The sequence below is a fragment of the Leptosomus discolor genome, chromosome Z (assembly GCF_034619465.1).
Source record: "Leptosomus discolor isolate bLepDis1 chromosome Z, bLepDis1.hap2, whole genome shotgun sequence".
Taxonomy (NCBI): Eukaryota; Metazoa; Chordata; class Aves; order Leptosomiformes; family Leptosomidae; genus Leptosomus; species Leptosomus discolor.
The window spans coordinates 24,965,584-24,980,725 of NC_141419.1; the positions used below are offsets into that span (position 1 = coordinate 24,965,584).

Consider the following 15,142-nt stretch of genomic DNA (forward strand, 5'->3'; position numbering starts at 1 on the left):
TGCACTGCGCAGTTGGGGGCAGTGGGTGAAATGTCACAGTCATCTTTCACCTGTGTGCTTTTGGCTCAATGTTTGTCATGGAGGGTTAGTCTTTTGAGCAAAGAACTGGCAGGTTGTGGGGGCAAGTCCTGCAATTGCAAACCTTCAACCATGGGTCATATGGCTCGGGTTTAAAAAAATATTCCACTTTTCCCAGAGAGCAGAAATCCAATACATCTTCAGCTTGCAACAACCGTCTTCTCAGAGGAGCGAGTGATAACAGTTGCAGAACACTGGCTTTCAAGGGCAACCTCTGCTTAATTGCCATCCTCCCCCTCCCCCCCGCCCCCAATTATGTACACGCATCGTTGGGCTTCATGGCCGTGGAGAGTGGAGCAAAGGAAGGTTTGGGAGGTACGTCTGGCTTTAGCGAGGGTGTGCGTTTCAACCCTGACCTTGTCAGCGAGTTGTACGTGGTGAGACTCGGCTGCCGAGATACAGTCACAGCCTGTGCCTGAGCAGCGTGGACTTGTATGGAGTCCACTCGCTGCGGGGCCGGTGGCGGGTTGTCGCCCCGGCCGAAGCTCTGATTGCGGGAGAGGTGGGATGAGTTGGAGGAGTTAGTGTTGTTTCTTTTGAGGGTTGATGTCTGGTGACTTCTCGTGAGCGAGTTTGTAGGGTAACTTCTCTTGTAGTCCACGTTGTAAGCAGAAGAGTGCATCTCCAGCCGCTTGCTCAGGCCACTCTGTGACAGCGAGGTGCTTGGGGGCCCGAGGGAAGCTTCCCGCTGGGGTACTTTTGGTGGCATGCTGTCGAGATTTTCCACCAGGTTAACCCCATGGCTGGGGCTTTTGCTACTGAGATGGTCCTTGATAGTTTTGTACTCAAGGGTGGCATTCTGGTCCTCCACAGACATCTGAGCCCCATCACTCATTTTTGGCTGGTCAACGTACTCATGCTGGTAGCCTTGCTGAGCTATGGGCAGGACCACAACACTGGGAATGTGGCTAGGAGAAGACCTGAGAGGCAAGTCGGTTGGGATCACGGGTGAGGCCATCGGGGGAATATCTTTCGTGCAGGCATTGATGAGGTTCTGGTTTCTCTCCCATTCCCTGCTGCCACGGCTGGGCTTTCTCTTCTGTTGCAGAGTTGGGGTGGACTCAGGGGTTGGCAGGGCAGCCAAGTCCAGATGGTGCTGGTCAGCTTTGATTAGCATCTTGGCAGTGCTGCCTGGGGTAGTCAGCTTGCCATTGTGCATCAGGGGTGTGAGGATAGCTTCAGGCTTTGGCTCCTTGGACTGAGCATCCCCGAAGAGGCCACTGAGCTTGGTAACGCTGCTCATAGAGCCACGGCGGGAGTGTGTCAGCTCCTTCTCCTTCCTCTGCACGACAGCCACGTCTCTGCGGCGATGATCGCAGATGCAGTACACTACGATTCCCGAAAAGACGGCACCCATGACAAAAGCAAGAATAACAGCAATGGCCAACAGGGTGACTGGCACCAGCTGATCATGACCCTTCAGGTAACTCTCACGAATCACTCCTGCAATAAACAGCATACAGTGGTTAAACAAACTAAAGACAGGGAAAAGCTACTTACCATTAACTACTTCTTTCAAAGGCACACCCTGAGAGGTTGGTTTGTATTTTGCAAGGTGATTTTTGATCAGCTTGCCCAAATTTGAAGACATACTGTACCTGCCAGATACATCTTGCATGTGCAACCTTGGGCTTTCAGTACAGCTTTCAGATCTGGAGTCAAAGACTATACAGTTCAGGAGGGGAGAAAGAATTTACTTGCAGGGCAAGTACAAGTCTGAAATCCTTACACTGACTTCAGCAGGTCAGGGCTATTATTCCTCATCCTCTGAAATATCGCTCATTCCTCCCCTCCCTCCATCTGATCTCTCCTCAGCTAATACCGTCTTATTTTTACTATGCTAAACCATTCACATCATTGAAAAACCTTTAAAAAGAGACGAGGAGACAGTTTTACAAATACCAGAGCCGTGCATGCCACATTGTTTAAGGCTTCTTTCTCTGCTCGCCATTCTGTTATCTTTGTCATGTGTTTTAAAAGTCAGTGTCACATGCCTGAGCTTCAGGAGGATGCTTGAATAACTTTGAAAGATAGAGCACAGTGCTGAAATCTACTGAGCCTGCTAGATGACTGTCCTTGCTATTTTAATTTTAAAATCTCTCTCTTGTCTGAACACAAAAATAGGTCGACCGCTCTGCTGAAGCCTATACTTTCTCATGAGAGACCTGACTCTGAGGGCATCTTGTGGTCCTGTGCTGTGGTCAAAGATCACCGTCAAACCTTACTTGGCCCTCCAAGCACCCACTGTCAGAGAAGACATCTTTGGCAGACTCTGCCTCCTCTACTTGAAGTCCCTAATTCAGCATTAATAAATACCCTGAATTTCTGAAGAAAGTAGTTTTTTTCTGACATAGTTGTGCATCCAGCCAGCAGCACTAATGAAACACAAGTACAGAGCCTCTAGCTTGCTTTTTTTTCATTTCTGGTTTTGTTCTTAGTGCTTAACAAGGAGCAGCCACAGCCTGACAAGGAGCTGAAGGAACATCTCTCCCACCTCTTTCTCCAGAGAGGGTCCAAGTGCCAGGGCATTAAAAGCTGCACATGCTTTAAAGAAATGTAATCCTTTTTAAAGAAATGTAATCCTTGTCCTTATTACAGGAAAGACAGCAAGACAGAAAATGTACCTCCAAGGCTCTCCTGAGACTTTGTGAAGATACAAAACTTTCATCTCGTAAATCAACTCCTAGAATAATGTCTTCTCATGTATTTGGCAGAGAAGGTATTAATGGCCCAGAATCAGAACCAAATGCAAAATACTCCTCAGTTAACTATGTTAAAAGAGCATTGAAAAGTTGCCACTATCTCACAGAAACCTTTGATAAATATTCTGGCTAGATACAGTATTGCTTCTATAGCATGTATTTTTCCATCTCCATTTAATTGCAGTGTTTAGGTGGACAAGGGATATTTGCTTACAAGACAGGAACTTCTATTTAAAAGCAAACCAGCTCTTGAAATCATAAGCTTCTGCATGTGACATCACAACTGGTTGCCACGGAAATTATTGTGCTGTGACAAATAAAGGATTATGATTTCACAAAGAGAACAAATAGCAAGTCGGATGATCACTTAAGAAAGTAGGAACCTGCATTCATATAAATGTCTTAATAGTAAAAAGGTGAGGAAAGTAAATCTCAGAAAACAATACATAATTAGAAACAATCTTCAAATTAAGTGTTTCTAAGAGAACCCTCTTCTAAACCCCAGCAGCTTTTTAAGTGGTAGATTTTTCTATTCTTTGTCATCAGCACTTAACAGGCAGCAGCAGAATCTAGCTCTGTAATTTAAATCCACATACAAAATTGCTGTATATAGACAGAAGCACAGTCTAGTGGTTATGGAACAGCCAGCAGTGACTACATTTCACTGCAAAGGTGTTGGTCTTCTGTGGACCTTCACCTGCTAATACTTACATGCTAGACTCTGCAGCATTTGGAGACCAAATTTATTTACACTTGTAAAACTGTCTGTGGTCATTAACTGAAGAATCAGAAATAGAGTCTTAAATGGGTGAGAAGGATGGTCAAGGAAGTGTTAAGTCTTATCCAGAAATGCACTGCTGAGCGTGAAGTTAAGAAAAGCTTCAACTTAAAAAGCCTAATTTCATGGACACCTTCCATGCACAAACTTCTCACAGATACGCCCCTTTGAACACTTATGTCCAATGTTTTTTGCATGAAAGATTCAAAATCTCTGCTCAGTGCCTAACTAAGGGTGTAAGCACCTACAGTCAAAGCCAGCATGGGTTCATGAAGGCAAAGTCATGCCTCACTAACTTAATATCCTTTTATGTATGGACAGGGGACAGGAGGCTGGAGTGCAGACCTGCAGAAACGGATCTGGCAGTGTTGGTTGATGGTACGCCCAACAGGAGTTAACAATGTGCCCTATTGGCCTAAAGGGCCAACTGTATAAAACAGAAAATTGAAAAAAAAAAAAATCAGAATGTGTTAAAGGAGGGCAACAAAGGTGGTGAAAAGGCTACAGGGCATGACTAATGAGGAGGGGCTGAAGATAACTGGTTTGTTGAGCTAAGAGAAGAGGAGACTTCATTCTTATCTAAAACTTCCTCATGATGGGGTGTGGAGAGAGGAGTGCTGATCTGTCTCAGGTGTCTGGTGATTGGATGCGAGGGAATGGCTTCAAACTCACGTCCATGCCTGACATTTCCTACTGGCTAAGTGAGGTTGTTCTACACCCTCAGCCTTCTGCTTTAGGCAAAGTCCTACTCTGCAAATGAATGTTTGCCTTAAGCACAAAAGTGTATTACTGTATACAAAAGCAACATGAAATCTTCAGTTTTACATTACCAATGGATGTTGAATCACTACAATTCACATTACAAAATTATCACACAGTTCATACTGAATGATCATGTGTGTTCAAGAAAGGGGTAACTGAAATGATGTAGCTCACGCTGCAGGTGTTTTATTAGCAGAAATTTATAAAGGTCTTAAAACAGCCTGATTCCAGCTAGTTCCTCTTGAGTGCAAACCTTGCTGATGTTTATTATGTTTTCTATACTAAAGGATATTTATCATTAGTGGCTTTGCCCTAGGCAAAAGGATCTTCTCTGGACACAATGTCAGGTTAATGTTATAATTTATTTTTTATCATGGATCACATCCATGTGTCTTTAGTTATGCAAGCAATCCCAACAACTCTAACTTACATGAAGTAAGATGGGTAAGATTTGACCCTGCATTTGCTTATGGAATAGATATAATCAAGTAATGAAAAAGTATGAGGAACGTTCAGCATCCTACTGTCATGACCATGGGGTGTGTGTGTGTGTATGTGTGTGGAATCTAATATGAAACAGGCTGATAACTGCAGTCATCAATCAGCATCTCAAACCCCTAGCATCAGTAGTAACTGCCTTCACAGACTGGGATGAATAAGCAAGTGTATGATCCCAATTATGTCCCCAAAACAAGCCAGTTTGAAAGCAAACAGATAGGGCTGTGTTTGTGCCACTACAGACTGCATCGTGTGCACTTTTACCTATCCTGCAGTTCTTAAAAGAATAACACAGTTCCCAAGGCTCAATTGAACATCATTCATTAGCACTCATTATTCAAACACTTAAAATAAATGGAGAAAATAATCAGAAAAATGCAGAGCCTAGATTTTTGAAGTCAGGTAAAGTATCTGGACTCCCAGCTTTCAGGAAATGTCTGCTATTGAGAAGTTTTACAGCTATATATTATCTGACATCCTTCTAAGACATATATACTGGAAAACGAACTGGCCTGGCTGCATAAAATGCTATGGAACCAGACTGTAAAATATGATTGATATAAATATCATGATATTATTTTAATCTTATGTTTAATAAAAAACTAATTAGTCTAAATTAAATACTATTACTTTAAAAATATTATGTCTAGCACTTTCCTGCTTGCAGTATGTTCCTTCCAAATGTGAAAATACATTGCTTATTTAATTTTATGTGGTCTGAACTGCTCATACATACTCTTGACTGTTTTCTGTAGTACATGGAGATGTATCACTGTAAAGAATAATAAGCAATTCTTTGGAAAGGGACATTGACAGAATTACCTGTTTTAACATTATACTTGGGAAAGGTCTGGCGGTAAAACTAGTAGTGAAACTGAAAAAGCTTCAAAGACATAGACAAGGTTAAATATTCGCACCTTCAAGGATCAGACCTTACATGGTGCTAATGCCACAAACCTGATGACACTTACCTATCTCTCTGAAGTCTTCCTGTTAAGTCAAGCTCTGTCCATTACAAATCACAATTGGGCTTACAACCTCAGGGTCTTCCCACATGTGACATACTATTATTTCTGGCCACTATAAGAGTCAGGCTAGTCACCTGATATCTTCCACTTTTCACAGCCATTCTGATTCCTGAATACAACCTGATCTTTCCTCCTCCACTAACTTTCTGTAATTTCATCCCATGTCCTTTTGTGTGTATCTTATAACATCACCAATTCATTTTCTCAGTCAATATGCCCTGTACTCTAACAGTCTGGAATATGCAAAATCACCTCTTCTTACTCATCTAATGAGAGAGAAGACCTGATATGGCATCGTATTATTCTGATACACATAATTCATTCTTTCTTCCAGCAGAGCTTGTAGGTAAGGCAGACAATGCTGGCTGGCTGACTGATGAAGAGGACATTAAGAAAAAATTTTCCAAACCTTCAAAGTGTTTAAATTCTGAAATGAGCTAGTGCTGGGATAAATCACATGAGTAGAGTATTGATCCAGCTTGTTCATTAAAGGTAGCTAGGGAAAAAGCAAGGAGATGTTAAATTTTATGTCAATAATACATATACTTTTCCTGAAGTTCTGGAAAAGGTGAGAAGCAGACTGGTTGAATGTCTCTGGGTGAAAATAGGAGAGAAAGAAGACAAGAGGTGATACAGCGATACAGATCTACTGTATACTAGGCCATTGCAAGCAGGAAGGAGATTAAGTTTCTTCTTTTCACCAATTTACAGAAGTATTAAAGGGTTAGGATTGTACCTCTATATCTGCTAAAAAAAACCCCAAACAAGTTAAAAAGCAAGATGTGCACAGTGCTGAAAGTACTACTGTATAAAAACACTGATGAAGCTATTCTGGGCATGTTCTATGCCTTCTAATTCCAACAGGAAAAGGCTTCCGAGGGCATAAATGTAATTAGGATGAAATAATCACAAAGGAATAGAGTTCATCATTCTAAAGAGTATATGGCATGAGCATAACCCAATAAGAATAATGAATATCAGTACAACAAACTTCAATAAAGGGGGACAGGTAAGGAAAGACATGGAGACTGAAGCTTGTACTCCTTTTCCTGCTCCAGTTTTCAGCAAAAATCCTCACACTGATTTGTTGTGTAACAAAGTCTGGGAATAAGTGTTGACCACAACAGAGAAAAGAGGTAAATACATTTAGGTAATGTAGATGTTCTCAAATTGTCTAAAGGAATTTATCCATGACTGCTTAAGGAGCTAGCCAAAGCAACTTCTAGACACTATGTAGTATCTTAAGGAACACAGGAGGAAATATGAGCATCAAGAGCTGTCGAAAACGACAAGTGTACTAGCTGCCTTTGAGATGAACCAAAGGGAGGACCTAACAAACGACAGACCTGCCAATGCAATTTTTAGAATGGGAATGACACTAGAACAAGTGATTAAACAATCAATTTTACGAGCTTTTATCCAAAGGGTGATAAAGTAATTATAAAAAGAAAAAAGCCAAAGCAAATTTGCCAAGTATAAATTACATTAAACCAGACAAACTTCCTTTCTTGACAGCACAAATGGCTTACTTTTTATGGGGAAACATTAAGTATGACACTCTTTGACTTCTGTAAGGTCTTTGACTTATTTTCTCAGAAGCAAATGAAAGTGAGCTAAAACCTGCTGAAAAGCTGCAGCTGAAAAGTACTGATCAAAGGTCTACCCGGAAAGAGATCTGAAGCAAGGCGTCTGTCTCAGGAGAACAGCAATTAACAGGCATCCGCAGAAAGAAGACCTCAACTCCTGAGGCCCAGCAAAAAAGCTGTGTCCTTTTAGCATGTACATCATAAAAAGAAACATCCCATAATGAAGCCTAAATTTCTTTGTCTCGCTTGTCACCAGTGACAGGAACGGTAGAACACCAAGAAGAGCCCCACAGTCACATTCCTCTAAGTTTAGGTTCTGGCATACACTTTGCAGTGAGCACAAACCAAAATTCCAGCTTATACCCTCACAACTGCTCAATGAATGAAACCAAAGAGCAAACAACTTCCCAGTTTGAATAGCTTAATGTGAGGCTGTTTCAGTGATACAATAGTCCAGATGCTGTCTTCTTTCACAACCAAGCTGAAGTCACTGAGAATAACTCACAGGTCCTGTAACTACAAGTTTCTGTGAGTGAAAAACCTAGTTATCTGTTACCAAAAATAATGTCTTTCAGTTTGAGCACTACGGTCAGCTGTAGTGTGAAGACAAAGACACATCTGTCCCCGAAATGATTTATGGCTGCGAGAGATGTACCCCGGACAATGAGATGACCACATGCCATGTGCATCAAGAACGATCTGTGATCACCTCTGCAGGGAGCTGTCATTATCCAGCTTTCCAAAGCTGCCTGCAACAGACGGTAAAGTAATAACTCAAAATGGGGGCACATATGAAACTGAAATACAGAAGTGGGAAATGAAGAATGATGTTTTGGCAGGGAAGTGAGGGAGTAACAATCAGGGAATAAGGTAGTATTTATGTCTAGACCACACACTAACAGCACTCAGGGAGTGAGTGTCATTGCTGTCTTAAACTTCACCTCTCTAGCTAAATGGGAATGAGCCCACTTCCATCTCCAACACCTACGAAATCACTTGAGACTTTCCACAGAACAAGTAATTTTTCCAGAAAGGCACAATGATTTCTGTACTGTTGTTATTTAAGGCAAAAACCTTGCAGTTAACGTCATTCTTCAGTGCAAGCTCCTCTGTCTGATGTACGTCTCCCTCTGCTTAGACTTGCAAGAAATGTTGGTATAGACTCATTATGAATGGAGGTTTTTATGGGCTTCAGAATATCTTTTTTAAATACTACTGAATAGGTTTTCAACATGTGTCTCCAGGTGTTAGAAGTGTGTTTACAGGCAGTCTCGTGCTGCTAAAAGACTATTTCAGCCTGGAAAATCCCTGCAGGTGTTAACAAGCTTTCTTCATCCTTTTTAACCAGCAATAGGAATAAAAAAATTTCAGATGTATTTGGACTTGACACCCAGATTTAAAGTGATAGCAAATTCAGGAATGACCAGAGACTACCATGCATTTCTGAGATTTAATATTTTTCTTGAAGGAATAATTTCAAGGTTTGACATAAACCAATCACATTATAATCCCAATGATTTGATATTTGCTACTTTATCGGACCTGCTTTGTTGAAAACAGTAAGTAAGCTTCTTCCTTCTGGCTGCAAGGACTTGTTCTGCTGACTCAGTGCAATTCTACCCAGCAACCGTTTTTCTGGACTTTTGGTGTTACCAGCTAGAAAAAAACAGCTCAAACTTTCATAGTTAAAGCTGCTGGCAAACGCTTTTTCCCCCCTTCCCCTCGCAGTAAAGCTGTATTGTTGATTTGCGAAGGTCTGCAAGTTTTGCAAGACTGCTGAGAAGAGCAATCCATCTTCTCCCAGATTCCACCCTGGAGCTCTCAAAGCCAGCTGCCCAAACTAGCTGTCTGAGATATCCAGTAAACAAAAAGCGGATGCGTGCACTTGGAGAGAAGAATGAATTTGGTAAAGAAAAAACCTTCAGTTACAAGAGGCCTGGGGATCACTGGAGGTATGAGGAGAAATCATACTTCAGAACTATGAAACGAAAATCAATATATAACGTGCCTGAAGTAACATGTAACAAAGCCTTGAAAAGGATCTAAACAACCAGATAAGCCATAGTGGCCTCTGTCAGGGCTTTTTGGCCCTTAATCAGACCTGTTTCAGAAGCAATCCCTTCAGGACAGGTTCATCTATCGATCTCTAGGGTGGTTTTATGTCTCCTTTCAGCTGGTCCAAATTATATCACTTCTCTCCAATTCTGATGAATGTCAACATGACTCTATAGAAACAAAGATGGTTGTAACTTACTAAAAGAGGGGAGATCAACACGGGACTTTGCTCTCAATGGAAGATGGAGAAGTTTCATTCTTGTGGGTTTTTTTAGCTAGACAAATTGAGCAAGAAAGGTGAGAGAAACAAATCTACTATGTACATATGAGATAACCTGTCAGCCTTCAAGATTTCATTTACCTGTTTTTAGCTTGATGATGAGCCCACAATCCAATTTTTCTGCAAGCCACAGTGGTCATATGAAACCTACACCATGGCCACACTTGTGAATTTTGAGAAATTAGAAAAAAGTAGTTCTTTTTTGAAAGGGATTATTATAGATTGAAATTACAAGATCTGAACCAGCAAATTCATGCTCAGACAACTTCCACCCCCATTGAAATGAATGGGAGGCAGACCTGAAAAACACTGGAATTGTAAGCTCTTAGAGCTTTTTTAATTGTTTTACTTCTAAGCAGTATCTCTGTAAATAAACCACCTTATTAAGTTTGCAGGTATGGGAGAAGATTTGAGATACACAACCTCCTGGATCTATAATGTAATGATGAAAGTCATTACAGTCCTGAAGCCAGCTCAATTTTATTTGTACCTGCAGCTAGGCTCAAGGCCAGCTCTTGCACTAGAAAGCACTTGACAACCTTTCTCCCACTGGCAGGTGGTTTGCAGTGGCTGATAATTTTGAACTTTCCTGATTTCAGTACTTTCCTTCACCTCTCACTCTTTTCCAGTGAGCAATGACAATTTTAGAGGCCTCTGTGTGATGGGAAATAAGCAGACACAGCAGGTCCTTTAAAAAAGTAAAACACAGGCATTCCCTGTAGTTAAAACAAGATGTATAAAATCCAAATGTCAAGGAAAATTAATTCTTTTGTAGCTTGTCTCGGCAGAGGCAAACTTTATGCTGCTTTGCATCTTAAAACACAAGTTTCCTTTAAAGTCTGCTGCATTTCCTCTAATGATATAAAAAAAGCTCAGTGCACATTTGGGGACCTTTCTACTATGCCTGGGATGAGCTTAAACATATCCAGCTGCTCTTTATTAGTTTACTTCAGGGGATCTTTCACAGCTGGGTTAAACCAGATTTACATATGTTTGGCTGAATATGCATGATTTCAGGGCTCCAGAGAAGTTGTTGTAGCCTGCAAAGTGAATCTCTCATCTTCACAGTTCACATTTCACTGCATGGAGCTCCTCTGATGGTGCAGAACAAATGCTGTATTTTTTTTTTTTTTTCCCCTGCTGTAGACATTATGTATTCTGGGCAGCCCAGTGCCTTTCTGGAAGCAGTTTTTATGAACAGTGTCAGGGAAAGAGAAGCTGTCACTAAGAAACTCTGTGGCTTTTCCTCTCCTCTTTTACAGCCTGTTTTGAACTATGGCCTTTCTGCACAACAGGGAAAAGTGAAGTTTGCTGAATGTCAACACAAGCAGCTCTGCTTAGCAGAATGAAGCTCAAAGCAGCCTTACGGAAGAATTTGGGTTAAATTTCAAACACTGAATATGACCTAAAAGCAAAAATTGTATCCTCATCAGCTCTGATCTTTAAAGAGATAAAAATGGAAATGCTAGTTTTGAGCTACCAGTGAGACTGAACACATCACAGCTAAACTAACAAAGAAGACATCTATTAAACATCCAAGACATTTAAATAATAAGACTGCATCCTATATATCCTATTCACTAAGGTCCCTGGAAATGATTACTAAACTATTGAACAACTATGTGACCAAGCCAACAGCATTTACTCATACACACAGAGTGTATTTCTTAGGGATAGTCCTTCTGCCTACAGCAGGGTTGCTGGTGCATGTTAGGAACATGGCTGAACCCCATGCTAGGTCTGCTCTTACACAGAGGAAGGTTGAAACCTCTCTGTCATGAAAACACCGGCACTGTGTATTTTGTGACAGAAAGCAAACACTGTGGCTTAACACTTTATCTCTCCTACAGTCATGAACACTGCAGGTGTAGTCAAAAGACCTGGACGTAAGAATTAAAACATGCCCCCAGTGATCAGTAAAGTACAAGACTGCTTCTTCGAGAAATATTTGCAGGGCTGGTGCTGCAGGCAAAAAATAGCTTATACATGTCTGATGTTTGGTTTATCATTTCCCTCCATATTGCAGTCCCATAGCCTCATCTGCCTTTGAATACTTCAAGTGACTGAGGAATTGCAATGAGTTTGAAACACTGGCCATAACAGTCAGCAAGAATAATTTTACTGCTAGTTCTTTTTCTGTATCTCACTACTTTTACAATATAAATATCAGAAGTGTTCTTTCATCTCAGTTACATTCATTCGAATTCACAGTATCTTCAGTAAAGCAAGCATGGTTACTCCAGCCACATCCTGAGATAAAAGACAGCATTTCCCTGATAGACTTCTTGTCCTGGTGCTGCTATCATCTCTGCCGCTTACTTCATGTTTCTATCATCTCCAGTGCTGGCTTCTTTCATGCATATATCTGTCTGTCAAATTTATAGTTCTCTGCATTTTTTTACCTATTTTTTTTTTTTTTTCATCAACTCCCCACCTTGCAGACACTGCATGTACATTTACACTTTGATGCCATAACTTCATTGATGTTTCCTGTCTGCGCATTTTCTAACGTGCTTAGACTATGGCCACTCTGCTTCCCTGGATGAGGTGAACCTGTAGCTTCACCGCAGATGATGTACTTTGGCAAGCAGGTACTACCTGCCCTAGCTCCAAGAAAGCTGCCCTGGGTCCAGCAGCAATCTAATCACAGTAGTGTGTGCAAACCAGTGTCTTCTCCAATATGCATTCAAAGCCCATCCAGACACCCTCTTGACTGTCCAGTGGCAAGTCAGGCAGATATACCTGTGCATTAGCTTTATCATGCATCTCACAAACAGCAGTGTTTCTGCAACAACTCCCCCAGACTTCCACTCAGTTCTGGTACTGGATCAAATCTCTGTTTTCTGGATTTACTGTAGTGTTTCTCAGTTTCTTCTCATGCTCTTTTCTTTAAGCCAGTATTTTCCACTGCTGCAGGCAAACCTGGCAGCTCACACAGCTAGTTAATCAACATGAAGGTAGGTGCTATAACAAAGAACATGACTGGCTTTTTCACATCTGTAGACTAGTTCTCAAGATATGTTTCCTGATCTACAGATACACAAACTTCCATGTGACACGTTAAAGCCTCACTTTCTTCCTAGCATTTGGACCCTAACAAATTTTATCAGTCTCTTTTCTCTCAGTGATGCGTATTTATTCTCTCTCCTCCTTTCTAAACACAGTGTAGGTACGACCAATCTTTCAGGGAAGCATAGCTGATGTTATCAAGTTGTCTTGCCATGAGCAAGGAGAGAGAAACTGTATTGTCTTTTCAGGTTTTCGTGCTGGGTATATAAGAGTAGCTGCTGATTTGACATTAGTAATTTCGTTCAATGAGTGAGAACTGCACACTGAGATATACAAATCCCCCTGGGTACAGAAAATTAATTGGGCTTACTGGATGAGTGCCTCAGGGCATTGCCTGTAGCTTGGTCATATTTAGACAAAAAGCTTATAAAAGTGCTGCAGGACTGTAAGACCTCTTTAAGACACTGAATAGTGACTAGTGTTTTACAGAGATAAAACTGAACGCTATCTGTGAAAAAAGAGCAGTGCTCTTTATGTTCTTTATTATGAGCTGTGATGGCCCAAACCTCTGGGCAGGCTCTGTGGTGAATACAAGAGGTTCAGTAGGGAGAGCAGGCAGAAGAAGTGACAGAGGGCACTCCTGCTCTGTGCCCTCCTTTGAGAGCCTCTGATTGGGACTCATTCAGCAATGAATACACATGGAGAATTGTTGAACTGTTTGATGGGAGCTATAAGCTCCTAGGAATTAATTTCTCCAGTGCTGACCACAGTCTCAAAGAAACTACCAATGGCCTTTTCTGCACCCTATGACAAGACCACTTCTGTCAGCTTCTTTAAAAACAAGCGGTACTCAGTGTTTACCCAGCACTATGTCTCACTCACCCTGCTTGCTTCCAGACAGGAACTCTGTACAGTTTTCTGATTTAAAGAATAAGGAAACACCTGGAAAATATGTGCTTCTCAAAAGACTTTTGGAACTATTTTAATACAGGCTTCAGCGTGTTGCTGTTCAGGAGGTGTTTCTGTGCACGCTTAAATTCCGTGCCTGTGCTGGTACTGTTTGTGTTTATTAACTGTGGATCTGTCAGGCTCCTCCAAAAAAAAGCCCTCTGTTTCTTTCTACAAGAACATGATAGGAATAACAGTAGCTTTGTAGAGCTTTTAAAATGTGCTTGCTTCCCCCCTTTTTTTAAACAGCTGTTCTTTTATTTTCTATCACAATTGTGGGTACGATGGGATGGAGCATGAACAAGATGGCATATTATTGACAGCGTGCAGCTGGTATTATTTTCCAATTAAAAAAATCCTTGTTGGGCATATGAAAGAACTGTCTAGTTTATGCCCAGTTGTGACAATGTTATCAAGCTGCACCTTCGTCTGAGATTTATTTCACAGAAGACAGCAATCTTTGGTTGCTGGTGGGAGAACTATAGTTTAATATACAGGGCTAACTACTTTAGACATGGAAGGCTGGAACTGGTCTGGAGACTATCCACTGGGACTCGCTATTTCAGAATATTACAGGTATTCTTCCCAGCCAACACAAAGTTGGTGATGAATGTGCTGTTAGCCATTTCCAAATGTTTGCTGTATCATACAGCTGTGCCAGAAGTGCCTCTTAATGTTTCCTGAGCAACTTCTCTATAAACTGCCCTAAGCTCTTCTAATGCCAATGGAGCTGTTAATATCTACTTCAGCAGGGACTGTCACTTATTCTGATCTGTTGGGGCAGGGAGAGCTGTCAAACTATCAGCTGGTGGTTAAAGGTTTATCAGTCACAGCACCAATGCTCAATGTACACAGAGTTGTACACTGTTGCCTAACTGTGACAAATCTTTTCTGGATAGGAGGGACTGAGATTTTTCAAAAACTTACAGCTTGGCCAATGAAGCTCCTTTTTCCCTCACAGGCATATCAGGATGTACATTTTTGATATAACGGTACCTTTGCTCTATCTGCTTTAAAACTTCTCAATAAAATGCCCTGAAGACTCTTTATTGTAACATGACAATAACAACATATTTTTCGCTATCCTCCTTCTCAACTACTGGCACAGAAAATCTTAGAACACATGATTAAAATCTAGAAAAAGTCATAGCAACAGTAATCGGAGACTATAGCGTTTCACTAAATGACTATTAAAGAGCTCGGAGTAACACCTGCCTAAACACCTGACTAAATTAAGGATATTCATAGGTACGACTGCTTTCCAAATGCGATGACATTTGTTACCTCTATTTCATGTTCAACAGAATTAACATGGAAAATCTAAATTACATCCTCTCCAGGTTTTTCTTTTTTTTTTTAGTTAACTGTATGCTGTTAATCAGTAAACACCAGTCCATCCTGACATAAAAAAATTAAAC

The 15,142-nt window shown here is 41.1% G+C and overlaps 1 protein-coding gene across 5 annotated transcripts in view; it reads right to left on the reverse strand.

Annotated features, from left to right (window-relative positions):
- Window positions 1-331: 331 nt before the first annotated feature.
- The window catches only part of SEMA6A (semaphorin 6A), a 65,641-nt gene continuing 50,830 nt past the window's right edge, over window positions 332-15,142 (reverse strand). For 4 of the 5 annotated variants that reach the window (XM_086480550.1, XM_086480548.1, XM_086480549.1 and 1 more), the window contains one exon: window positions 332-1,521. In XM_086480550.1, the coding sequence (XP_086336676.1) occupies window positions 332-1,521 (1,190 nt within the window). The remainder of the gene's footprint in view (window positions 1,522-15,142) is intronic. The other variant, XM_086480546.1, reaches the window with a different exon arrangement.